At 40.4% G+C, this 27,980-nt stretch overlaps 2 protein-coding genes across 2 annotated transcripts in view; one reads left to right on the forward strand and one right to left on the reverse strand.

Annotated features, from left to right (window-relative positions):
* DST (dystonin) overlaps nucleotides 1-27,980 on the forward strand; it is a 487,169-nt gene that overhangs the window by 78,146 nt on the left and 381,043 nt on the right.
* Nucleotides 24,083-24,611, reverse strand: LOC125102202 (40S ribosomal protein S19-like). The gene has a single exon (XM_047733084.1). The coding sequence runs from the start codon at nucleotides 24,567-24,569 to the stop codon at nucleotides 24,132-24,134; it is 438 nt and encodes a 145-aa protein (XP_047589040.1). The 5' UTR covers nucleotides 24,570-24,611; the 3' UTR covers nucleotides 24,083-24,131.

Below are 27,980 nucleotides of genomic sequence, written 5' to 3' on the forward strand. Positions count from 1 at the left end.
AACAAATACTATGTGGGATGAGTAAAAAGGAAAAAAAACCCCTCCACAATTATAGATGTATATAGTTGGTTTCTAGCTTTAGAAAATAGGTAGATTCTGGAGTATTACTAAAATGGGAGTAAAGCAAGATGAGAGGAATATGGTGTGATGTGGGGGAGTGGGAAGATACGTTGGATTTTGTATGTGTGTTTGAGGGCTAAATGGTGGAATAGAAAGCTATCAGGATGAAACAAACAGAAGATACAACCAGAGAGGAAAACTAGGGGAGAATGGTGTCACAGAAGCCAAGAGAAGACTGAATTCCAAGAAAGGAGTGGAAAGGATATAAAATAGTACAAGAAGTCAAGAGGGATGAAGGCTGAATCTATACTCTGAATTTTAAGTAGCAACAAAGAGGACATAAGTAGTGGGAGGACATTTTAGATGTATGATGTTGGGCAGGAACCAGATTTCAGTGTATTCAGGAGTACCTAGGTGGCAAGTAGGTAGCTTTCAATTCCTGATTCTCTTTGCCAAATCACTCCAAAACAACAAGGAGAACAAGAAACGGAAAGGCAAAGTCAGTCTTTGATGAAAGTGAGAGACATTTGTAACCTTAAACCATAGTACATGAAGATGAAAGCAAATGGAGAAAGGTAAATGACTTAGCTAAGAAGAGAAAATATGTACAGAGAATCTAGCCATCGCCCCCTTTCCAGCACCCTAGAGTCTACACGGACAGGAATAGGAATCACCTTGTTTTGTTGCAGGTGAAAATGAGGTGAGGATTGCAAGTAGGAATTGTTTGAAAAGCTCTATGAGGAGCATTTTGACTAGGCACCTTTGTAACTATTCAGACATTTTCTTCCTTGCTCCTATAGGAAATGAAAAGTATAATTTCTGGGGCACCTGGCTGGGTAGAGCATGCAACTCTTGATCTCAGGGTTGTGAATTTGAGCCTCACGTTGGGTGGAGAGATTGCTTAAAAATAAAATATTTAAAAAACTTATACTTTCTGAAGAAATTAAATCAAAGAGACTGTGGACTTAGGAACAACAGACTTTGAAGAAGGCAGGGATGAGGTATGGGGGTGAGTAAATCTGATAAGACATCTACACCTCAGCACCCTCATCCCACTACCACACCCCCAGCTCCAGAATGCCAGCATCCAGGCTTATGCTTCCCAGATAGTTCAACAGAAGACTCTTTTCTGAGGAAACTGAACCACCCTGAGGAAGACAGATTTTAGCGGGGATCGTATGAAAAAGTGAACTGCTACCTTATTGCTTGGTAATGAATCCCACCAGTTGACATACTTCATCCGTCATGCTTTGGCAAAGCCCACTAATTGGACAAACCTAAATTGTATTCCCAATTTTTGTAGTGAGCTTTTTAGTATCTCAGTCCTGAATGTGAATGGATGCTGGCTAAACATCACCAGATACTGAAGAAAGCTTCCAACATGAAGGAGAGAAAACAAAAATCCCAGAGTAAAGGGGTAATAAGAGGAACTCAGAGGAAATAGTGACAGTATGGAGAGATGAAAATTCCCAACATCCTCAAAAGGGTAAGAGAAGATGAAATATTTATTTTTTAAAATTTTTTTAAAAAAGATTTTATTTTTATTTATTTGACAGACAGAGATCACAAGTAGGCTGAGAGATAGGCAGAGAGAGAGAGAGAGGAGGAAGCAGGCTCCCCACTGAACAGAGAGCCCGATTCGGGGCTTGATCCTGGGACCCTGGGATCATGACCTGAGCTGAAAGCAGATGCTTTAACCCACTGAGCTACCCAGATGCCCCCGAAATATGTATTTAAATATAATTAAAAAATTAAAAAACAGGACCTTCTATAAATATAAGTTGAGCATATATTAAAGATTTTATTCAACTCATTAATTAATGGGTAGCCTGTCAGATGATAAGATCAATTCAAAGGAGAGTCTGAAGGAGATATAGTCAGGAATGCCAAAGCGAATTTGCTAATAGAGGCAAAACTTGTTAACATCTTATGGATGAATAATATGTAATATCGGGGTTGTCATTTTTGATGGGTGGAAATCAATTGGATCACTGGACAAAATTCATTTGCATTGCTAAGGACAAGAATCGTTTGCTTTATTACAAGTTACCTTTACTCTTACAGGTTTATAAATAGCCTGGTCTAGGGGTTCTCAAAGTATGGTTCCTGATCTACCAGCATCAGAATCACCTGGGAGCTTGTTCTTTGTTCTGATTAAATGAATCAGAAATTCTGGAAGCCAAGTCCAGCAGTCTGTATTTTAGCAAGCCCTCCGATTGCTACTGATAGATGCTTAATAAAGCCGGACAACTACTGATTGAGTCATCTTCTTTTGTTTTTGATTTTCAATTTTTTTTTTTTTTTTTTATTAAGTAGGATCCATGCCTGACACGGGTTTGAATTCATGACTGAAAGATCAAAGAGTTGCATTCTTTATGAACTGATACAGTCAGGAGCCTCCTGCTCCCCCTGGTTTGGTTTTGTTTTCTTTTTAAAAATTTTTTTTGATTTAGTCAATAGAAACTCAATCAAAGTTGCCCACCTCTACAGAATTAGATAATCCCCAGAGGGTTTCAATGGGGTTCTTTAACACTCCTTTGAAAGAATGCCCAATATTCTCTTTTGCCCATTTCCAAGTCTTGGGCAGTTTTTTTCCGACACACCCATGAAACAAAAGCAATGTGAAATTAAAAAATAATGAGCAAAACATAAAAAAAGAATTCTTAGAAATTAAAAATGACAGCATACCCACTCCCTTCCTGAAATTTATAGTTGATGAAATCTTTCAGAAAGTAGAAGACAATTGGAGAGAAAAGATAAGAATATTGTAGAATGGATCCAAGTGGCCCCATATTTCAAAAAAGAAATTGTCAGAGATAAAACAAAAACAAAAGATCTCAAAACTGAAGCAAGTCTTTAGATTAAAAAGACCTACTGATTGGGGGTGCCTGGCTGGCTCAGTTGGAAGACCATGCAACTCTTGATCTCAAGGCCATGAGTCTGAGCTCCATGTTGGGCATAGAAATCACTTAAATAAATAAATAACTAAACAAATAATCTTTAAAAACAACGAGAAGACCTACTGAGTGCCTAACACAATGAATGAATAAAAGATGTATGCTAAGACACATTAGTGTGTGAGCAGGACACTAGGGATAATAAGATGAATAAGATGATCCTAGAAGCTGAGAAAGAGGGAGAGGGAGGGGCAAAAGAGGAGGGGATGAGGGAAGGAGAAAGGAGGGAACGGTGGAGGGATGGAGGGTGGAAGGGAAGACATCAGCATAATGACTTAAAATGGGTATATTTATGGTATGTGAACAATTCCTTAGTAGAACTGATTTAGAAAAAGACAAAATATGAGAAAATAGAGGGTGCCTGGGTGGCTCAGTTGGTTGAGCATCTGATTCTTGATCTCAGATCAGGTCTTGACCTCAGGATTGTGAGTTCAAGCCCTACATTTGTCTTTGGGCTGGGTGGGGAACCTACTTTAAAAAAAAAAAAAGAAGGAATGAGAAAATAGAGTGTTGTTGGACTTTAGAAAAATACTAGAAACTTTAAGACAATGGAGAATTGCTCTTGAAATTCTGAAGGACAATGACTTCCAATACAGAATGTTAAGCCCAAACTGTCAGTGAAGTGTGAGGATAATGACACTGTCATGCAGGGATTCACACAATTTCCATCAAGTGAACCTTTTCTTCCTTGACTGGTAGGAGACATTTCTTTCAAACGATGTAATGAAACAAAATGGAAGAAGATGTGAGATCCAAGAAACTGAGGATTAACACAGGAAAGAGGTAAAGAGAATCTGGAGGACGATCTGCAAGATGGTCCTGAACTCCTGTCTGTGCAACAGAGCTAGCTAATAGCCGGCAGAGACGGGAGGCTGGGAAGGCTCCTGAAGAGATTTCTACAGGACTAACAGAAGGACACATTGGCCATATCGACTATTTACATTGAGAGAAGTAGTCAGAGTGGCAGGTGAACCTCATTTTCCTGGAATGGGTGTTGAGGATGGCACTTCAGGTGGAGACCTGGCACAGAGTCCAAAGCCAGTGCAGCAACAGAGGAGAACTGCAGACTTAGGGCACTGACCACTTCCCTCCATCAGTGCAGCCACTGCTTTCCTGGATGGCGGAAGAATTAGGGTCATCAGGTCCAACGGAGTCCCTCTGGATACTATCCTCTGGCACAGATGGGACAGGTCTGCTCTTACATCCTCGCCAGTACCCCAGTAGGTCCCCTGAGCCTTCTGGGGTCTGGTTGGGCCAGATCCTTCCCTCCCCAGCCAGCCTTCGTACTCCAGCTCCTTGGAGTTGGGGCCTTGGGGTGAGTCTTTCAAATAAGCCAGGAACCATAGAGATTAAAAGAAAGAAAATACAAAGAAATGAGGCAATTATTAACTGGAAGTTTGAATAAGCAAGGAAATTTAATCGGGATATATGCTTGATTTAACAGGGAATGTTATTGTCATAGACTTAATCATGAAATCACTGAATGTGGATTTAAGCAAAATTTATGTAAGAAAGGTATAATCTTTGTCTACCATAATAGAAACTCAATAGATAATATCTAAAATTAATGAATCTAGAGATACACTATGTGCATTTTATGTAGAGCCATGAAAGTCAAAGTGGTAGGAAACAAGGATGTGAACATAGTTGCATCTGGGAAGAGAGGGAGGAAAGCCCAAGACAACCATTTTTGTGTACTCCCTGTTTATTTATTATTTTTTTTTAAAGATTTTATTTATTCGACAGAGAGAAATCACAAGTAGGCAGAGAGGCAGGCAGAGAGAGAGAGAGGGAAGCAGGCTCCCTGCTGAGCAGAGAGCCTGATGCGGGGCTCGATCCCAGGACCTTGAGATCATGACCTGAGCTGAAGGCAGAGGCTTTAACCCACTGAGCCACCCGGGTGCCCACCGTCTGTTTATTGATTAGGATGCAATGAGAACTCAAACTTACTCCTTACCAATCTCTAGTTAAATCACTCTCTGTGTCTAAGGAAAAATATAAAATAGGTTTCACAACTTTTCTGTAAAAATGGGAAGTCTCTGGTTTTTTTTTCCAAACATTAAAGATTTTGGCACAGTCTAGTAATAGCATTACTTCAGGCTGATCTTATGTCTGATCACAACTCCGTATTTGAAGTTAATATTCCTCTTTTCTCTCAGCCTGAGCCAGAGTTGGGGAAGAGGTGAAGGACATGGTTGACTTCTCTTTTCCTTCTTTGTTTTCTTCCATACTGTCCAGTTGTTGCTTCTGACTGCTCTAGGTTGGCCCAAGGAGAAGATGGGAGCCCATGTAGTTAAGATCTGGCATCTGTGCCCTCTTCGTGTGTTGCATTTCCCTTCATGTGGGAAAAATCTTTGTGTGTTCTGCCTTGGCCCCGAGCTTCTGATGATCCCCCCGCTCTAGTTTGTCCCTTCTTCCATCCACAAAGTTCTTTTGAATAGGATCCCTTTGAATAGGCACCTAAGTTAGCTCCCTCTCTCCTGGGACCCATGTTAGGTACCCAAAGGGCTTGTACCTTTGCCTGTCGGGGTGGGTAGCTCAGTCCCAGTCAATTCTTTTCCTCCAACCACATTCTCCACCATTAGATTCTCTTAGTGAGAGTCATATTCTAGTCATATGTGCTCCAACCTCAGGGATACATGCTTAACCCTTCAGGAGATCTGCTTGTACGCTCTTTCTTGTTACAAGGTATAGGGCAAGCACACCGGCCTCTCTTCTAGGAGGAAAATGTATAAGGCATCAGTAGCTTTCTGCCAAACAATCTCTCTTGGTTTCTGGCCTTGTTTGCCTCTCTTGAGTAGATGATGGACTCTAGTTGCTCCAATTATTATTACAGTTACAGCTTAACATGGCCTTCATAGATGCTCCAGTACAATACTTTTCACACATTTGTGGGGAAGATTTTTTTTTAAATTTTTGATCCATTGAAGATCTACATATGGTCCTTTAATGCATGACTGGTCTTTTCATCTCATGTCATGGGTGACTTAACACATGAGCTCAGCAGTGTCTGAAATGGTCTGTTCAACAAGGCGAGTCTACTGACCATTTCTATTTCCAGAGCAATGTCAAATCATTCAAAAAGTTGCTAATTACTCTAAATTTCCATATTTACCTTGTAGCAAACTAGTAAAACAGTTGTCAGGCTGGCAGCATTCCATGGGCATATTTTTAGTTGTGCTGTTCTAGCATTTTCCCTTAGGATCCCTTCAGAATTGAAAGAAAGGAGGACTTAATATCATTCCTGGCCTTTGGGGCATTAGCCAAAACAGACCAAAAAATATATGTATTTTTTGTATATTATAGTTTAATATCCTATTATAGTTATGTCTTGACTAGTTCCACTAAATATATTTATTATATTACATAAACATATTTATTACGTCTGCTCTGACAGAGCCTATAAAAACAGAATGGGTATTCTAAAAAAGGGAGAGACATAGTAAAAATATAACTAAATATATACTATGTTAGGAAATGATAAATGATATGAAAAAATACTTGAAGTAAGGGGGAAGGAAAGGTGGGAGTGGAATAATGGGCTGTAATTTTATGTAGCATACTCCGAGAATATTTTTTTTAAAGATTTTATTTATTTATTTGACAGAGATCACAAGTAGGCAGAGAGGCAGGCAGAGAGAGAGGAGGTAGCAGGCTTCCTGCTGAGCAGAAAGCCTGATGCGGGGCTCGATCCCAGGACTCTGAGATCCCAGGACCCTGAGATCATCACCTGAGCTGAAGGCAGAGGCTTTAACCCACTGAGCCACCCAGGCGCCCCCTCGAGAATATTTTTTTGATAAAGTAACATTTCGTCAGAGATCTGTATCGGGGACAGAACCATCTATCTGCATAAAAGGCTTTTAGGCCAAATGCTTTTGAGCATTATTTGCTCCTTAGCTTATGAGTCTGTCTTACTTTGATAAAAAATAAAAGTAAATTTAAAAATGAATGGGGGAAAATGAATGGGAGATGAGGACATGGAGAGAGCATTTGTAGATTACCTAAGAAGGGAATGAGGAAATTAGGCAGTAAATTAGGGAGGATGTGGGATTCAAAAAAGTCTTTCTTTTTTCTTTTCTCTTCTTTTCTTTTCATTTCTCTTCTCTTCTCTTCTCTTCTTTTCTTCTCTCTTTTAAGAAGGTGAGGAGGGGCAGAGAGAGAGAGGGAGAGAGAGAATCCTAAGCACACTCCATGCCCAGCATGGAGTCCAACGTGGGGCTTGATCTCACGACCCACGAGATCATGACCTGAGCTGAAATCAAGTCTGATGCTCAACCAAGTAAGCCACACAGCTACACCAAGACATGGTTTTCTTAACGTGGGAAGCATTTGAGATGTTTCGGTGAGAAGAGAGGGAGGACTTCCCTGGACCTGCACAAAATGAAGGTGGGGTAAGAGGAGAAACAGATACATTTTGGGATTGGTAGAGTTGGTTAAATAGGAACAGTGCTGTGGGCACTGTGAGTTGGTATTTGATATTTTTACATTTGTTGGGGAATCAAACTGACTGGTTGAATGATATTTTGAAAGCAGGCTTCAGCAATTTAAGCTCAGGAGTTAAGGTGAATATTTTGGCTGATTTAAGATGGAGGATGGAATTGAGAGCTCTAGACAAGGTGGCTGGGATATTGATGTCAAGAGAATGCTTAAAATGACAAAGCATGAGACCAGCTGAGGAAGAAGAGGAAATCACAAGGGCAGGAATACATCTGACAACAACAAATAAGGGTTGGAGGTGTGATTAACTTGAAAAAGGGTGAGAGAATTAACCAGAAATTTGAAGTCATCTTGTTGGAGTAGAATGAGAAGTTTCATAGTTGGTTCAGTTCCAAGTGGTGGTGTCATCCAGAATGAGGCCATGGGTCAGAAGAGGAGAAAAGGTTGAGTTCAGGAGGTTAGGAACTTTTATGATTGAGGTGTTAGATGGCTCATCCAAATGGTGTGGAAATCTTCCGGGATGATGATGACACTCAGTGTGGAGAAGAAGCAGTGTGTCAGATGCCAAAGTCCTCAGTGAAGGAGGGAGTGTGGCCAAAGGTCAGACAATTCAGAAAGGAGACCTGTGGCATTGGATGATGCCGTGGATGTAAGAGAGGGGCAAGCTTTTGATGGGACACACGGGAGAAGGAGCAGCCACTTGTGGTGGGGTACAGGGGTGCCGAGAATGGGCACTTAATAAATGATTAAGGTAAGATAAGCAGTGGAGTTGTCACTTTCTGTGAGAGGGTAGAGCTTGTTGACTGTGAAATGGACGTTCCAAAGGGCACCTGGAAAAAGTTGGCAGGGAAGGTAGTGGTAGAGGAGGTATAGATAGCAGGATGATAGTCTTTGAGAGAACAGTTTCTTATGGGGCTTGGATTTGGGGCAGTAGCTGAGGATGGCAGGGGTCTCAGCCGCTTTAGGGATGGACCTCAGAGGAGCCAGAGGCAGCCTTCTACATCCACACAGTGCAGACCAGGAGGTGTGTCCATTAGACCCCAGTCTCTTTGTAGAGTATGAGCTCCTCAAAGTCTTTTGGAATGACAGACCTAAATATATTATTGATTCTAAAATAAAAAGTTGGGAGCTTGAACTTAAACAGTCTTTCATAAAATGACTACAAAATGTATCATTATTTCAGCTGGGTTGTTGTAATTCAACTTTTATATAATTATACATAAATGAAGTTTAAAATCAATTCAAGAAGTTGTTTTAACAGCATTTATTGACATAATGAAGCTCTTTCAACTATTTAATGAAAAATGTGTTAAATGTATCTGATCATAAGTCTGATGTGATACGGGCAGAACCTCTAAAACAGGATTCTGAATGTCTCAAAACATCTCTGGCTTAGGTTCCAAATATTAGCTCAGGAGGAATTGTGCAGAAGGTTAATAAAGAATGACAAGGCTGTTCATATGGCCTTCTTCAGGTGGCTGGGAGGGCGTCCATCATTCTGAGGATCCTCTCTCAATGGTGTTAGCTTTAGAATCTGCCTTTGTTGATTGGAGAACTAATTTATTATTTCTTTGGGATTTTTTTAAAAGATTTTATTTATTTATTTGACAGAGAGAGAACATAAGTAGGCAGAGAGAGGAAGGGAAGCAGGCTCCCCACTGAGCAGAGAGTCCGATGCGGGGCTCGATCCCAGGACCCTGGGATCATGACCTGAACCGAAGGCAGAGGCTTTAACCCACTGAGACACCCAGGCTCCCCTCTTTGGGATCTTTTAAATGTCATGTGATTTGTCATGGAGGGTGAGAAGGATTAGGAAGGACAGGTTTTCTTCAGGCTCATGTTGGAAAGGATCCAGAACTGGGAGTTTTAAGACCTCAGTTTAAGCTGGAACAATCACTTCATCTCTTTGAGCTATAGTTGTCTTTGATGTAGAATGAGAATAATAGCCATCTATATCTCATAGAACTGTAGGATGAAACAAGATAATATTTTGACAAGGTTTTAGGAGCTCTAAAATGTCCCAAAACTGTAGTTATGATTGACAGAGGTTTTAGGTGACATGATGGTGATAAAGAGGGATGAAAAGAAAGTAAGATATTTAATACCGGACACTCTCATTGTTGGCTCCATGCCTCGCCTGGCTGGTTGTTCTATCTACCTACCTACCAAGCACCCACAACCTACCGTTCAAAACAAAAGCTAGGATTACCTAGGATTTCATCTCTGTCTGACCATATGGTCTCTTCAGACACCTGATTCTCAATACTCAAGGTAACCACCATTCTGAACATTTATATCGTTCTCTTGCTTACCTTTTCACAGTTTATTACATCTCTGTGCATTCTTAGGAAGTCCATATTTTAAATTTTTTAGGTTTTTTTTTTTTTTTTTTTACTTAATAAGAAAGATGATCACACCTTATTTAATTATTTAGAACTCACTTTCAGTTCATATTGCATTGCTACTATTCAACCATGCTGCTGGATGCTACTGTAGTATGTTCATTTGACTTAACTGTGACTGTACCAGTTTATTCATTCATTCACACTCTTGTAGATGGGCATTTGTTTCTAGGCTTTTCCTTGTTCCAGCGCTACTCCGTGTTTCTTGCATAATCCATTTGCTCTGTATGTGTAAGTTTTTCTTGGGTATATGCTTAGCAGAATTACTACAATCGTGCATGAAAGTAAAACTGTAGAAAATAATGCCAAACTGTTTTTCGAAGTACTTGTACCAATTATATTTCCATCGGCCATGGATAAACAAGTATGTGGAGCCATGTTCTTTTCTGCATGTAGTGACTTTAGACTTTAAACGTTTTTGCCAATCAAATTCATGTAATATGTTTTCTCATTGTGGGTTTGGTTTGCTTTACTTTGATCACTAATGAGGCCAAACATCTTTTCGTATATTTATTAACCACATGTGCTTCCTCTCTTGCAAAGTGTGCATTTCATTTGCCTTTTTCCTTGGTTGTTACCTGGTTGCTACTCTTTCTCTTATTGATTTGTGGGAGCTCTTTATATATTTCTGTTCTCCAGGCTTTAATTTAAATTATTGTATTTTTCATTGCTTTGTTATTTTTGATGATTTTTTTTTTTTTTGTCTATGGGTTTTTGTCTTGGGTTTGTGTCTGTGTGTTGTTTTGGTAGTCCCACCAGTGAGGCCTTGTCTCATTATGTTTTGCAACTTTTTAAAAAATTGAGGTGTAATTGACATATAATATACTAGTTTAGTTGTACAACAAAAGAGTCAGTATTTCTGCTTATTGCAAAATGGTCACCACAATAAGTCTATTTAACATCCATCACCTATTTACATAGTTAACAGAATTTTTTTGTGTCTGAGAAATTTTAAGGTTTTTTCTTAGCGGCTTTCAAATATGCAATACAGTATTATTAACTATAGTTGCTATGCTGTATATTACATCACCATTGACTTACTTTATAACTGAAAGTTTGTGCCTTTTGACTCTGTTCTCCCATTTCACACTCCTCCTCCCAATCCCTGTTTTGCAAATTTTTATCATGAGCTTTCCTTAGCTGGAATTTTGTGGAAGTTTTTGAGGCATGGATTGAAGGTTCATTTTTCCAGAGAGGATCTTCTTTTATTTTTGCCAGGCCTTATTAACTGTGGGAAATCTCAAAATAAATTCTCAGCATCAGAGCTTTACATACTGCACAGGTAGTGTAATTGGCCACAAAACACACATGAGAGTCAGCTTGCGGTTATAAAATGTTTTTCCTACTAGGTCCAGCCTCAGGCCTCAGACAGGTAAGTGCTCTTGCTCTCTCAGGGTATTTTACTTTGTTTTTCTAATTCATGCTTTCCCTGGCTTTATTTGTCAGTGTTCTAACCACACGGGCTCCTCTTTGTCTTCCGTCCTTGCCCAGGTGCTTGGCCATCAACGTGAACCGTTAGGTCTCAGGGATCAGCAAGTCATCTCTGTATTTGTGTTTTTGCTTCTTCATCTGCCTGGTTTCTGAGGATTTCCTTAGCACTCTCTTGCCACCTTACTGATGCATTTAAAATATATGTTGTTATTTCATCCAGCATTTTTATATATTGTATAAGAGGAAGGATGAGGATGCCAAATTTACAATATAGCTGAGAAACCCTTGTCTTATTTTTGTCACTAAAGAGGTTCCCCCAAGTGGGTTTTCTCAGGTCAGAGCTATGTGTATCCCAAAGTTCTAGGTTCCATCCCTAGAGCCATCAAAAGTTAAAAAATCTGATCATTATACTCTCCCTGCTCTAGCTAGGAGATCAAGACATGACTTCAAGCATCTCTAGTATGATTTCATTTCTACAGAGGGCTGTGCAGTGCACGGAGCCAGCTGCTTCTCATCTCTTAGACTTAAAGCTGATGACACAGCACCTTCATTTCCCGCAGACAGTAGAATTCATGTGCATGTAGGGTATTGAGAAATACTCTAGTGACTCACTTATTTTTAAGGGTGAAATTTCAGTACATATGACGCCAAGTCAACTTTTTAACTGCATAATATTTTGTTATAATTGAACATAAAATCTCAAATGAGAAAATATTGATGTAATTTTTTAAATCACAAGCAAATCCAGATAAATTATGAACTAGCAATTGTGGTTGTCAGGTTATTTTATTTATTAATTTTTAATTGTTTTTGGTAACTAACAACTTTCTAAGAAAATGTTATAATACAGAATATACTTTTTAGAGGGAAGGATGAGTTATGGGATTAGGAAAGAATTTGTTTCTTTGTTTGTTTTCTTCCTTAAATGTGATACACAGTATATACTAGGTCTAATCCATTAGATTTTAAACTTAGTTCAGGATAAATTTATAGTTCAGGATAAATAAATTTATAAATTTATTTATAAGCAGGCTCTGTGTGAGTTTGAAGGCAAAACATTAAAGATATTGGAGTTTGGGCATTAAAAAGACTTCAGAGATGGACTCACAGACAATTTAGAAATCTCAAGTCATCCAGCTTGGGTTATCACTTTGAGGAAGCAAAGACCAGAAAAATGACCCAAGATTCCCACATCATATGTCCCAAAACCTTCAGAGTCACATCTGGAATATGCTGTATTGTTTCCCTGTTTATATGCCATGTTTTGCTAAGTTTTTCAAGTTTTTTATTTCCGTAAATTTAAAAGACGTATACATTTTGTAAAATGAACTGACTCCCTCCCCATGATTAAAATTAATTTAGAAAACCTAGATATTTGACATTAAAAAAAACCCTACTAATCTTTGGGATTTATGGGAGTATTAAGCAGGCAACGTGGATTTCTTAAGCTTATTTCTAGAGTACGGGTAATCACCATGACTCCAGGCAATCTTGTCTGTTTATTAGAGCAAAAGAATCAGGAAGTCTGAAATGCAGACATTTAAGGATACTAGGGAAGTGAAAAATAACTTCTTCTGAAACAAGAATGCTGCTTTTTATAAACAAATAACTACCATTGTTTCCTGTTTTTAAATCCTATTAAAAACTGTTTGGAAACATCATCAGCTCTGTAGTTCCAGAGATAACCATAAATAAGTGAAACTGTACAAGAAAAGAGGTGATAAAGACATAAACATTTTATGATGACAGCATTTTTTTTTAAAGGTTTTATTTATTTATTTGACAGACAGAGATCACAAGTAGGCAGAGAGGCAGGCAGAGAAAGAGGAGGAAGTAGGCTCCCCGCCGAGCAGAGAGCCCGATGCGGGGCTCGATCCCAGGACCCTGGAATCATGACCTGAGCCGAAGGCAGAGGCTTTAACCCACTGAGCCACCCAGGCGCCCCTGATGACAGCATTTTTATTGTTGCTAATTAATGACAGTAAAAGTGGCTAGCATTTCCTAAGCACTTCCTGTGAGCCAGGCACTGTGCTAGGCAATGGGCAATAGCTCACTTATTCCTAACAACCCTAAGAAGTAGGTTTTCTGTATACATTAGAGAACCAAACTTTAAAAAGGTTAAATCGCTTGTCCACAGTTACATATAGTTAAGAAGTGGTGAAGCTGGACCGGGAGGCATGTTGCTCTGTCATACTCCAGACCTCCTTTCTTCATTTTCCCTCCAGAAGTATGTGTAGCTTACAAGACTGTCACAGGGAAAGGAACGCTGAAGAGTAAATCTCCAGTGGGCAGATTTCAGACATCATGGCACCACTTACTGGTAGATCTTTTGACTCCATCAGATCACATGAAAGATTATGTTCTCCCTGGAGAATCAGGAAGGCAGGTGAGAAGATAAGGCCATCATCTGTCTGTTTGACTCAGCAGAGTGGTGATGAAGAGACTGGACTCTGAACTAGGGAAACAGAGGAGTGGACTGTTGCATTTAAATTAAAAGCATATACTCCAATATTTCTCTTGAGAAGTATTGTGAATTAGGGCCAGGCTGTGTTTCTGTTAGTACTGAGACTCATTTGGCTCCTTGCATTTCTATCCTGTGACAGGCAGAACTAGCTCTAGGAAAAATTGTGATGTAGGCAAAACTTAACTTGCATTACTGCTAAAAGTGCCAATGTTCCTTCTTCTGTTTATTTATTCTTCAGGATGTAGTCTGATGACCTTCTTCACACTAAAGTATAAATGGCTGATATCACTTACTGTTCTCTACCCCTGAGAAGCTTAATTATAAATAAAATCTTTAAATATAAAGAGTGAATCATTATCACTAGAATTTTAGGCATCAGTGTGCAGATGATATGAAGGGAGGTTAAAATTTTTTTCAGGATAATGTCACCAAGATGGTGACATAGGTCATTCCTGACTTTGCTCCCCATCATAAGAAGAACAGTTAACATATATTTCAGAACAAGACACCTCTGAGACAATCCTAGAACATAGGGGTGAGGTTGAAGTCCCCACTACACCTCAGAGACCAAGACAGACACATTAGAAGAGTAAGAGAAGTGACCACATTGCCTTCCCCTAGGTCAGTGAAGTACCACATGGACAGGTCTGCCCTGAGCTTCTAGTCCCTCCGGTGGGAAAATAGAACTCAGTGGGGATAACCAGCTTCTCTTAATACTGAGGGTCATTTTTTAGGAGTGCCTACTCTGATCTCTCACCATGGGGACTGCAGGAAAATCTGCAGTCACTGGGAATCTGACTAATGGAGAAAGGGGAGGGGCTTGTCTCAATCTGCACACAGATCTTAGCCGACTGACTTAATACCTGTATTGCCCAAGTAGTAATCTCAGTCAGCAGTTTTGCTCATCTGCAGCACCAAGCTGGACGTGCACTCTGACCAGGGAACTTGGCATTTGCAGAGCTGCTTGATTGAGATCCCCAAACAAGGAACTGAGCCCTAGAGCTCAGTTTGCACATGGCCAGGCAAGGTGCTCAGCCACCCCACCTGCTGTGGAGAATGCCTTCCAGCTCCATCTGACCAGAAGGCCTAGCACAATTCCTGGAAGCTGTGTAGCCTAGTGGTATTCAAGCCAAGAGGTGGGTGAGCAGAGCAGATCGTTCCCAGAGCAAAGCCAGTACTGGTTGTGGAGCCTTCTTGTGCTACTGCGCAGGTAGGGGGATTGATTCATGGCCAAGAATGAAGATAGCTCTCAGCCCCTCCCAACTAAAGAGCTTATTTGCGAAATTGAGAGTAGCTGGAAGCAGCCCTATCCCCTCCTGTCCACACAAGGGAGCTGAGACAGGGCCCCAGATCTGCCTGATTCAGATTCTCAAATGAAAAATTTTGTTGGCTCTAGAGCCTGGTTTGCACACATGCAGACAAGGTGCTGAATCACAGCTTTACCCACTTGGAGAGTATCTTTCTGTTTTTCTGCCTCATCTGAACCTCTAAGGGCTGGAGACAACTCCTGGAAGCTCTGTGGCCCAGTGCCACTTGAGCTGAGAAGAAGGCATACAGAGCCAAGAGTTTACAGAACAAAGCCAGTGACCTTGTTTAGCTAGGGAACTTGGGGGTGCAGGTCAGCATGAATTAAGATAACAAAAAACTTTACTATTTTTCAGCAGCTTCTCCTACAGTGCTTGGGCAGGGAATCAAATTCGTAATCCCATTCAATGCCAAATACAGCCTTTAGCCTGTGGGACCAGGGAACCTAACCAGAGCACTTGAGAAGCTGTGAAGCCCATTCAACAGTCCCATATAGAGTGACAGAGGGCACAGCCCATGGCTTTCCTTGTCTGCAGAGTGAAACCAGTGGTCTCACCTGACCACAGAATTCAGTGCCCACCCAGACCTGATTCAGGCCCCTAAACAACAAGCAGCAATGCCCTGGGTTCTGCCCTATTGCCCTGCTAGGGAAAGGAAATTGATTCCTAGTCTCATCTATTACTGAATGTAGTCTCCAGTTCTGATGATCTAGCAAGCCTCACCAGAGAATTCAGGCAACTGTGGAACCCATCCTACAGCCTCACTTGGGTAGGGAACCAAACCAGCAGTCCTATCCAACTGTTCTCAGGCAGTGGTACAGTTTCCCATTCCCATCCTCAGAGCTTGAATAGATGCCTTGCCTAAAAATAGACCATAATCTTAGGTCTCTTTTGTCCAAAGACATTAGTAGCAGACACACCCAGAAACCCAAACTGAGCTGACTGGTGTAGAACTGTCTCTCCCAAAGCAGATCTATAGAGTCTGAAAGAAGAGCTCCATTACTCAAATGTGCGGAGACCAATGTAAGGGATGAAGGGTCATGAAAAATCAGGTAAATAAGACACCACCAATAGAAACCAATAAAGCTCCAATAACTGATCCTAAGAAATGGAGATTTAGGGGCGCCTGGGTGGCTCAGTGGGTTAAAGCCTCTGCCTTCGGCTCAGGTCATGATCCCAGGGTCCTGGGATCGAGCCCCGCATCGGGCTCTCTGCTCAGCAGGGAGCCTGCTTCCCTTCCTCTCTCTGCCTGCCTCTCTGCCTACCTGTGATCTCTGTCTGTCAAATAAATAAATAAAATCTAAAAAAAAAAAAAAGAAATGGAGATTTATGGGACACCTTGCTGGCTCAACCAGTAGAGCATGGGACTGTTGAACTCAGGGTTCTGAGTTCAAGCCCCATGTTGGGCATAGATCTTACTTAAAAAGTAAATAAGAATTTTAAAAAATGGAGATTTATGAACTGTCAAAGAATTCAGAATAATCCTCGTAAGGAAGTTTAGCGAGTTACAAGAAAACACAGATAACTACATGAAATAAGGAAAACAATGTGCCAACAAAGTAAGTGGATGGAAATCACCAACAAAACAAAAAATAAAAAACCAAACAAATTTTAAAGCTGAAAAATAAAAAAAGACTGAACAGAAGAATTCAGTAGAGTTTCAAAAGTAGACACAGACCATGCAGAAAAAATAATTAGTGACTTGGAAGATAGAACACTAGAAGTTATCCAGTCAGAGGAGCAAAAAGAAAAACGTGAAGAAAGCCTACTAGAATTACAGGACACAATGAAAAGAAAAAAATATTTGCCTTATGGGAATTCCAGAAGAAGAGAAAGGGAAAGGGACAGAAAATATATTTAAAGTAGTAATAGCTGGGGTGCCTGGGTGACTCAGTGGGTTAACGCCTCTGCCTTTGGTTCTGGTCCTGATCTCAGGGTCCTGGGATCGAGCCCCACATCGGGCTCTTTGCTCGTCAGGGAGCCTGCTTCCTCCTCTCTCTCTGTCTGTCTGCCTCTCTGCCTACTTGTGATCTCTGTCTGTCAAATGAATAAATAAAATCTTAAAAAAAAAAAAAAAGCAGTAATGGCTGAAACCTTCCCAAACCTGGGGAGAGCAATGAATGTCCAGATCTATGAGGCCCAAAGGACCCCAAATAGATTGAACCTGAATAGGGCTACACTGAGACACATCATAATCGAATTGCCAAAAGTTAAAGACAAATAATTTTATGAGCAGAAAAAAGAGAAGTTATATACAAGGGAGCTCCCATAAGATGATTGGTGGATTTTTCAACAGAAACTTTTTAGGCTAGGAAAGAATGGGATGACATATTCAAAATATTGAAAGAAAATAATGGTCAACCAAGATTTCTATACCTGGTGAAGCTGTCCTTCAGAAACAAAGAAGGGATAAGGACTTTCCTAAACTTACAAAAGCTGAAGAGGTTTGTAGCTGCTAAAGCTGCCTTATAAGAAATGGTAAGGAGAGCCCTAACCATTGGGCTCTAAAAGAACACTAATTAATATGAAAACACTAAAAGGTAGTATAAATCTCATTATAATGGTAAATACAGAGAGTCATAGTTAGAGTCTGCAATTTGGTAATAATGGTGCATAATTTACAGCTCTAGCTTAAAAGTAAGAAAAATGAATATAGCAAAAGTATCTGTAAATACAATAATCTGTTATTAGTTACATGATGTAAAAAAAGATCAGTTGTAAAAGCAATAACTTAAAATGTGAGGGGGAAAAGAAAAGTGTTAAGTATATGAATTCTATTGAAGTTAAGTTGTCATCAGTTTAAAATAGGGTTTTACAAATGTAAGATATTTTATGTCAGCCTTATGGTAACTACAAGGGAAAATTTTATAGTAATTATACAAAAGAATGTGATAAAGTCAAACATACTGATATTAAAGACATCGAATACAAAACAAGACAGCAGAGTAAGAAACAAGGAGCAATGGGTCTATAAAACAACCAGAAAACAACTAGTAAAATGGCAATAATAAGTCCTTACCTATCAGTAATTACCTAAAATGTAAATGGATTAACTTCTTTAATCAAGAGACAGAGAGTGGCTGAATGTATAAATAAAATAAGATCCAATAATAAGCTGCCAATAAGGGAATCACTTTCGCTCTAAAGACACAGATAGACAAAGAGTAAAGATATGGAAAAAGTCATTTCAAGCAAATGGTAGCCCTCCCGCCCCCAAAAACCAAACAGGGTAGCTATACTTATATCAGACAAAATACACGTTGAACTAAAAATGGTAAGAAGAGACAACGTCATTTAATAACGATAAAAGGATCAATACATCAAAAAGATATAACAATTGTAAATATATATGTGCTCAACATAAAAACACCTAAATATATAAAGCAAAAACTAACAGAGCTGAAAGGAGAAGTAAACAGTCATACAGCAATAGTTGGGGACTTTAATACCCTACCCTTAATAATGGATAGATCATCCAGACAGAGAACCAATAAAAAACCAGCAGATTTGAATAATGCTACATACCAAATGGACTCAGCAAACATATAGGGGAACTTTTATTCAATGACACCCAAATACCCACTCATCTGAATCACATATGGAACATTTTCTAGTGTAGACCATATGTTAGGTCACAAAACAAGTCTTAACAAATTTGAGAAGATTGAGGTCATACTAAATATCTTGTCTGACCTAAATGGGATGAAATCTATAGATTTCAATAACAGGAAGTCAGTAACAAGAGGAAAACTGGAAATTTCACAAACACATGGAAACTAAACAACACTCTTCTGAACAATCAGTGGATCAAGGAAGAAATTAAAGGGGAATTGAAAAGTTTCTTGAAGACCGAGCATTTGTGCTCTCCACCCAGGATTTCCATTGTGGAACCCTCACAGCGTTGACCACATGTTCAGGGATAAGGAAAATGGCAGCAAATGTAACAGAATCAGAGTGGTACAGCCCTTGTTCTCTGAACACAGGGCAGGTGCTGTAGAAATCAGCACTAAAAAGACTGAATGCCCCTCAGATGATGGAGATGGAGGGTGTACCCTAATGGACTCATGGGTTAGAGAAACAATCTAATGCAGTTTGTGAAATATTTGGACCCGAACAACCCCAAGCTCTCATGGGCAGCAGTGAGAGTGCTGCTGAAAGGCCAGCGTGAGATGTGGCAGACACATAGGGGCAGTGCTGCTGCTGCATTTCCAAACCAGCTGGTAAACAATAGAACCCTCTCCCTCTGCCAGGATCTGCTGTGGCTGGTATTCCCATTGCACCACTTGTTAAATATTTGGCATATCTCCCTGGCTAGATGGAACTTCCTTGCTCCACACATATTTAAAAACAAAATAGATGTAAAATAAAATGACTTAAGTGCTCAGCCCAAGAAAGAGAAATAAAATGAATCTGAAGGAAGCAGAAGGAAGGAAATAATAAAGAGCAGGAATAAGGAAACAGAATCCCAAGGATCAGTAGAGAGGATCCTCAAGACAAAACTGGGCAAAGTTAACACACTCCACTTAAGAGGGCAGGCATCCCCACCTTCCTTGAGGTAACAGAACTTCCAGCTGAGACCAGGAGTCTCACTCGCCATCTTGCAAGGGCATCCTCCAACATGCCTGATGTCCCTAAGTTCCAGCCGATGGGATGAGACTAAGATTGTGAGCTCTGCCCCCTGGGCCGGGTCAAGGGTTCACAGCCACTCAAGCGGGTGGGCAGCAGGACTCTGAATAAATGAGGGAGAGGAAAAACTTCTTAACCTGATGTGGCAGATGCTGAATCTGGCTCCTCTGGCTTCTGTTCTAGTGTCTCTAGTACTTTTGTGAAGCTGAAAGCCTTTTCTAGACTTCCTTGTGACTTAGATACGTGCCCATGGTGGAGCTTCCAGGTGCAACTGCATGCCTGGAGGAAGTGGTGTAGGCAGGGAGAACAGATTTGGGGGAGAGTGCAATGGCTATGACCCTGGTTCTTCAGGGGCAGCTAGATGAAATTTTTTACCCAGTTTTGTGTCCTCACCTAAATATTTGTAATAAACCTCTTCCTGTTTACAAAAAAAGTTTCTTGACACTAACCAAAATGGAAACACAGCATATCAGAATTTATGGGATCCAGCGAAAGTGGTTATAAGAGGGAGGTCCAGGGGCACCTGGATTGCTCAATGGGTTAAAGCCTCTGCCTTCAGCTCAGATCATGATCCCAGGGTCCTGGGATCGAGCCCCACATTGGGCTCTCTGCTCAGTGGAGAGCTTGCTTCTCCTTCTCCCTCTTGCTGCTCTGCCTACTTGTGCTATCTATCTCTCTGTCAAATAAATAAAAAGAAAAATAAGAGGGAGGTCCATAGCAATAAAAGCCTGCATTAAGAAGCAAGAAAGCTCCTAAATAATCTAACTTTACCCCATAACAAGCTAGAAAAAGAACAAACTGATCCCCAAATTAGCAGAAGAAAGGAAGTAATAAAGAGTAGAGCAAAAATAAATGACACAGAGGATAGAAAAACAGTAGGAAAAATTTACCAAATTAAGGGTTGGTTCTTTGAAAAGGTAAACGAAACTGACAAACCTTTAACCAGATTTACCAAAGAAAAAAGAGGACCTAAATCAACAAAATTATAAGTGAAAAAGTAGACACTACAATTGATACCTCAGAAATTCAAAGGGTTAGGAAATGCTACTATGAACAACTATATGCAGTGAAGTGGACAACATATAATAAGTGGAAAATTCTTAGAAACATACAACTTACTAAGGCTCAATCAAGAAAAAATAGAAAATATGAATAAACCAAATACTAGTAAGAAGATTAAATCAGTAACAAAAAAATCTCCCAATGAAGGGAAGCTCAGTTCCATATGCCATCACTGCTGAATTTCAGCAGAAATTTAAAGGAGGAGTAACACAAATCTATCTTAAACTTTTCCAAAAAATTGAAGGGGGGCGGGTAGTGGAAAACAATCCCAAACTCATTTACAAGGTCTGCATTATCCAGATACCAATACCAGAAAAAGATGCTATTAGAAAAGAGAACTACAAGCCAGCATCCCTGATGAATATAACTGCAAAAATTTCCCATAAAATGGTAGTTAACTGAATATAGCATATTACAAGGATCATTCAGCATGATCAAGTGGGATTTATCCCTGGGATGCAAGGATGGCTCAACAGACACAAATGAATCAAGGTGATAAATCACGTGCATTGGATGAAAGAAAAGAACTATATGATCATCTCAAGAGATGCAGAAAAAGCAGTTGATAAATTTCAACATCTCTTCATGATAAAAAGCTCTTAACAAATTAGGCATAGAAGGAGAAGATATCTCAACATAATAAAGGCCATGTATGATAAGACCATAGCTAACATACTGGTGAAAGGATGGAAGTTTTTCCTTTAAGATCAGGAACAAGGCAAGGGTGGCTACTCACCACTCCCATTCAATAGAATACTGTAAATCCTCGCTAGAACAATTACTCAAGGGAAAAAAAAAAGGTATTAGAAAAGAAAAAAAAAGGTATTAGACTCAAGAAGAATTAAAATTGTCTTTATTGGCAGGCAACATAATTTTATATATAGAAAATCCTAAAGACTCAGGCAAAAAACTGTTAGATCTAATCACTGAATTCAGTAAAGTTGCAGGATGCAAAATTAATGTGCAGAAATCAGTGGCATTTCTATATACTAACAACAAAAATAGAAATAAAGAAATTGAAAAAGAAAAAGAAATAGAAAAAGAAATAAAGAAATTGACCCCATTTACAATAGCATAAAAAACAAGATAGGAATAAATTTAAGGAGGTGTTGGGGCGCCTGGGTGGCTCAGTGGGTTAAGCCGCTGCCTTCGGCTCAGGTCATGATCTCGGAGTCCTGGGATCGAGCCCCGCATCGGGCTCTCTGCTCAGCAGGGAGCCTGCTTCCTCCTGTCTCTCTGCCTGCCTCTCTGCCTGCTTGTGATCTCTCTCTGTCAAATAAATAAATAAAATCTTAAAAAAAAAAATTTAAGGAGGTGAATGATTTCTACATTGAAAACCACAAGACATTGATGAAAGAAATCAAAAAAGACACAAATAAATGGAAAGGTATCTTTTGTTCATGGATTGGAAGAATGAATATTGTTAAAACGTCAGTAGTGTTTTTACAGAAGTAGAAAAAATACTGCTGAAATTTATATGGAACCACAAAAGATCCCAAATACCCAAAGAAATCCTGAGAAAGAAGAGCAAAATAGGATATATCACCCTTCCTGCTTTCAGGCTATACTATTAAGCTACGGTTACCAAAACAGTATGGTACTGGCATAAAAGCAAATAGATAAATGGGACATCATTGAGAGCTTATAAGTAAACCCAAGCATGTACAGTCAAATAATATTTTACAAGGGAGTGAAGAATACTCAGGGGAGGAAAGATGGTCTCTTTAATAAACTGTGCTGAGATAATTGGATACATATACATACAAGAGAATGAAACTGGAGCCATATTTTGCACCACTCACAAAAAACAATGCAAAATGCATTAAATACTTAAGTGTAAGACCTGAAACTCCTAGAAGAAAACAGAGGAATAAAGCTCCTTGGTACTGAATTTTTGGATATGACACCAAAGTACAAGCAACAAAATAAAAAATAAACAAGTGGGACTACATCCAACTAGATTTCTGCACAGCGAAAGAAACCATCAACAAAGTGAGAACGACCTATGGAATGGGAAAGACTATTTGCAAGCCTAATATCTCATAAAAAGTAAATATCCAAAACATATAAAGAACTACAACTCAATAGCAAAAACAAACAACCCCCACAACAAAAACAAAAACCCTCAAAACCACCTCCTAAGTTAAAACAAAACAAAACAAAACAAAACTGACAACACACACACAAAAAAGAAAAAACAAAAACCAACCCCCTTTCCTATATAATCCAATTAAGAAATGGGCAAAGGACCTGAATAGATATTTCTCCAAAGAAGACATACAAAGGGCACCAGATACATGAAAACATGTTGAGGGAAATGCTAATTAAAGCCACAATGAGATGTCACCTCAGGCTTGTTAGAATGGCCATCATCAAAAAGATAAGAGATAATAAGTGCTGATGTGGATGCCGAGGAAAGGGAATACTTGTATGCTATTGGTGGGATTGTAAATTGGTGCAGTCACTATGGAAAACAGTGCGAGGGATCCTCAAAAAATGAAAAACAGAACTATCTTATGAGCCATCAATTCCATTTCTGGGAATATATTCAAAAGTAATGAAAACACTAACTCAGCAAAAAGGTATCTTTTTGTTCATAGCAGTGCTATTTCTAATAGTTAAGTCGTGGAAACAAACTAAATGTCCATTGATGGATGAATGGATAACAAACTGACGGTATGTATATACAATGGAATATCATTCAGCCATAAAAATGAGGACATCCCACCATTTGTGACAACAAAGATGGACCTTGAAGACATTATGTTAAGTGAAATAAGTTGAAGAAAAAGAAATACTGCATGGTCTCACTTATCTGTGGAATCTAAACACAAACACACACACACACACACACACACACACACACACACACACACCCAAAAAACCCAAACTCAGAAAAATAGATCAGGCTTATGGTTACCAGGGGTGGTGGGTGGAGGGTGGGTGAATTGGGGGAAGATGGTCAAAAGTTACAAATTTCAGGGGCGCCTGAGTGGTTCAGTCATTAAGCATCTGCCTTCAGCTCAGGTTATGATCGCAGGTTCCTGGGATTGAGCCCCACATCAGGCTCCCTGCTCAGCGGGAAGCCTGCTTCTCCCTCTCCCACTCCCCCTGCTTGTGTTCCCGCTCATGCTGTCTCTCTCTCTCTCTCAAATAAATAAATAAAATCTTAAAAGAAGTAACAAATTTCAGTTATAAGATAAATAAGCACTAGGGATGCCATGTGCAACATGATGACTATAGCTAATACTATAATGTACTGTAATGGTGTACAGAAAAGTTAAGAGAGTAAAGCCCAAGAGTTCTCATCAGAAGGAAGCAATTATTCCCTCTTTATTCTTTTTTTTTTTTTTTATGAATGAGGCAATTTATTAACCCAGCATTTGTTCTAATGCTTCTTGTTGGCATCTGCCACCTGTCCGGCTATTCTGTCCAGATCTCTCTGTCCCTGAGGTGTCAGTTTGCGGCCCCCATCTTGGTCCTTTTCCACCATTTTCAGCCCCTCTAGGGCTTGCAGGACCCTGCGGGCCACGCTCTTGGAGCCTCTACTGAAGTGGCTAGGCATGACCCCGTTTCTCTGGCGTCCCCCGTAGATCTTGGTCATGGAGCCAACCCCAGCGCTGCCCCGGAGGTACAGGTGCCGTGCTGTGGAAGCAGCTCGTGTGTAGAACCAGTTCTCATCGTAGGGAGCAAGCTCTTTATGCTTGGCCAGCTTGACGGTGTCCACCCATTCAGGGACTTTCAGCTTCCCAGACTTTTTGAGGAAAGCTGCCAGAGCTCTGACGAACTCCTGCTGGTTCACGTCTTTTACAGTAACTCCAGGCATCGTGTGGCCTCCGCGCTGCCAGCCAGGGGAAAGGGAGCAACGGGGGCCCCTCTTTATTCTTTTTTTCCTTTTTATTGTATCTGTGGGAGGAGATGGATGTTGGCTGAACCTATTGTGGTAGTCATTTCACACTATGTAATAATCAGTGCTTCATGTTGTATACCTTAAACATATGCCATGATGTATGTCAATTATTTCTCAATAAAGCTGGAAAGATTTTTTCGAGTCCTAAAAACAATACACTTTCTGGTAATGTAACTGTAATCCTTGCTAGTCTATGTACTTTTTTAAAAAAAGATTTTATTTATTTATTTGACAGACAGAGATCACAAGTAGGCAGAGAGGCAGGCAGAGAGAGAGAGGAGGAAGCAGGCTCCCTGTTGAGCAGAGAGCCCGATGTGGGGCTCGATCCCAGGACCCTGGGGCCATGACCTGAGCTGAAGGCAGAGGCTTTAACCCACTGAGCCACCCAGTCGCCCATAGTCTATGTACTTTTTTAAACCTGGTTTTCATTTTATTTTTCATCTTGGAAAGAAATGCTATAAAATATATTGGCTGTTATGTCCTAGGCGGGCCTCATATTAGGTGCTTTACATACATTATCTGATTTTATGCTAACATTGGTGAAGAAAGTACGATCATCTACATTTGGCATATGGGAAAGTTGGGGTGGTTAAATAACTTTCTTATGGTAGTATCAGTGGTGAATAATGAAGGTGGAGAAACCGCGGTAGCCTCCTAACTTGGCCTGATAAAAGTTCCATACAGTCTTTCTTTCCATTAAAGTGTGAAATGTGAATTATAGCCATGAGTTTCTAGTTCCCTGAAATGCAGTAAAGGTGGTTTATAAAACTCTTATAAAGTAATATTGAAGCCAATTGTGTTAGTTAGGATTTTTCAGAAAAACAGACCGATAGAACAGATACACAGGTTTATTTTAAGGAATTGGCTCATGAGATTGTGGGGCTGGCAAATCCAAAATCTGAAGGGCAGGTTGGCAGGACAGAAATTCAGGTAAGAGTTGATGTTACAGGGACACCTGAGTGGCTCTGTTGGTTAAGTGTCTGACTCTTGATTTTGGCCCAAGTCATGAGCTCAGCATTGTGGGATGGAGCCCTGTGTCAGTCTCCTCGCTGGGTATGGAGCCTTCTTAAGACTCTTTTGCTTCCTCTCCCTCTGCCCTTTCCCATTGCCCACCCCTCTAAAAAAAGTTAAAAAGAAAAAAAAAAGAGTTGCTATTACAGGCTGGAAAATCAGGCACGTTTCCTCTGTTGTAGTTTTGAGGAAAAAACTCCTTCAATGATAGGAAATCTTAGTCTTTGCTCCTAAGGCCTTCAGCTGCTTGGCTGAAGCCAACTCACACCCAGGGTCTAGCTAAGTTGACACATAAAATTAACCATCACATACATAAACGCTGATTTTCACTGAAGATATTTTTGAAGGTACCTGGATTCTTCACCGGCCAACTTTCCAGCTGGTTCCTGTGCGTGGATACAGATACAGGACCAGTTCAGGAAGTAATAATACAGGAGGGCAGAAGGGAATGCTCTTTGGTTATTCCACAGTATGTGTGTGTTTCTGATGGAATACATCATATTGTTTTCTGGACGTGGATATACATTTTTAAAAACTCTTTTAGGCTTTAAGTTATTTTTGGAGGAAGCTATTGGACTGGCTGGGTTGAAGGCCCAGTTGAGAAAGGGAGGAGAAAACCTCCTGAAGGAAGGAGAAAGGTCAGTGGGTTGGAACTCACACAAATCCTAGTGTGCAATATGATTAGGGAGGGGAGGGGTAGGCTGGAAAACCAGGGCACGGGATTGTAACTGCTGAGAGACCCTGCAGTGAACACTGGAAAAGAATGGGTGAAATTGCTTACAAGCACAGTGGGAATATTATACCATATTTGCTTGCTGTAGACAATTAAAAGTCAGAAAAATATGGGTATTTCCATTTTTATGTTTTAAGTAGCATAGTATCACTGTTCTGAAACTGTTATGGGAAATGGGTATGTTTACTATAGTATCCTATCCAATTCCTGTGTGAAAGGGGACAGTGAACAAGCTCGCTTGTACACTCTTATTCTCCGTGTGCATGAGCAAAAGGACAAACGAAGGAATGAATGGTTCAGTAGGGCTTTGGTACACTGGCATGCTACTATCTTAGCAGACCCTTGTGTGACCCTGACCAGCTGCAGCTTCTCTTAAGGGGAGGGATTCCCATATCACTTACTAGCACCTGAGGGACCCGGGCTGTAGCTGGAGGGAAATGCAGGTCTCTTGGAGATCGGTGACTAGCCAGCCTTTTCCTTGAAACCAGTCTGAGTCACCATGAACTTGGGAACTTATCAGAGAGACCCCACATCTTGAGCCTCCTTGTATGACTTGCCTGGGGCCCACTCATTTTTCTGCCGCCCTTCTCCGGCTCCCCACTGTTACACTTCTGTGTAACTTGTCAGCTCCTTCTACGTAAACTACCTTACCACCACATCCCAACCTTTCTCTCACTTTCTCTTTTCCAGTCTCCAAATATTTCTCACATTCATTCTCCTTCCATCGCTAATGTTAGTGATTTAGCTCAGGCTGTCATCATTTGTTGGACTGTAACAATAATTGCCAACTAGTCTTGTCTGAGGTTGCCCCCTAGACAGTCCACTCTCTATGGCTGTCAGAGTCATCCATCTAGAAGGACAAACTACTTACAAACCTTCAGCAACACTCTGGCTCCAGCAAGGTCAAGTCCAGGCTCTAGCACTCATGCAAGGCCCTCTGTGATCTCCATTTATCACCTGCGTCTCCAGCCTCATCTGCTCCGTCTCACTGTAAGCTTCCCAAAGCATTCATGCTTTGCCTATGTCTCATTCTGGAGTATTGGTTAGATAACTTGTAGACATCAAATTCCTTTTCCTCTTTCCCCATTATTTTTTTTTAAAAAGATTTTATTTATTTGACAGACAGAGATCACAAGTAGGCAGAGAGGCAGGCAGAGAGAGAGAGGAGGAAGCAGGCTCCCCGCTGAGCAGAGAGCCTGACTTGGGGCTCTATCCCAGGACCCCAGGACCCCAGGACCATGACCTGAACTGAAGGCAGAGGCCTTAACCCACTGAGCCACCCAGGCGCCCCCTTCCCCACTATTTTATTAGTTACCTTAATACTCACTTTTAAAAAAAGATATCATTTGTTTGAGAGAGAGAGAGCACAAGCAGAGGGAGGGGTGGAGGGAGAGGGAGAAACAGATTTCCTGCCAAGCAGGGAGCCTGACGTTGGACTCAATTCCAGGGCCCTGAGATCATGACCTGAGCTGAAGGCAGATACTTAACCACCCAGGTGCCCCTTTAATACCCACTTTGAAATAAGGCGGCAGTAAGCAAGTAAGCAAGCAAGCAAGCAAGTATATTTCCTTCTACTTTGGTTC

This window comes from Lutra lutra, chromosome 6 (genome assembly GCF_902655055.1).
Source record: "Lutra lutra chromosome 6, mLutLut1.2, whole genome shotgun sequence".
Taxonomy (NCBI): domain Eukaryota; kingdom Metazoa; phylum Chordata; class Mammalia; order Carnivora; family Mustelidae; genus Lutra; species Lutra lutra.

Coding starts and splice junctions, on each gene's coding strand:
- LOC125102202 (XM_047733084.1), bottom strand. CDS start 24,569: ATGCCTGGAGTTACTGTAAAAGACGTGAACCAGCAGGAGTTCGTCAGA.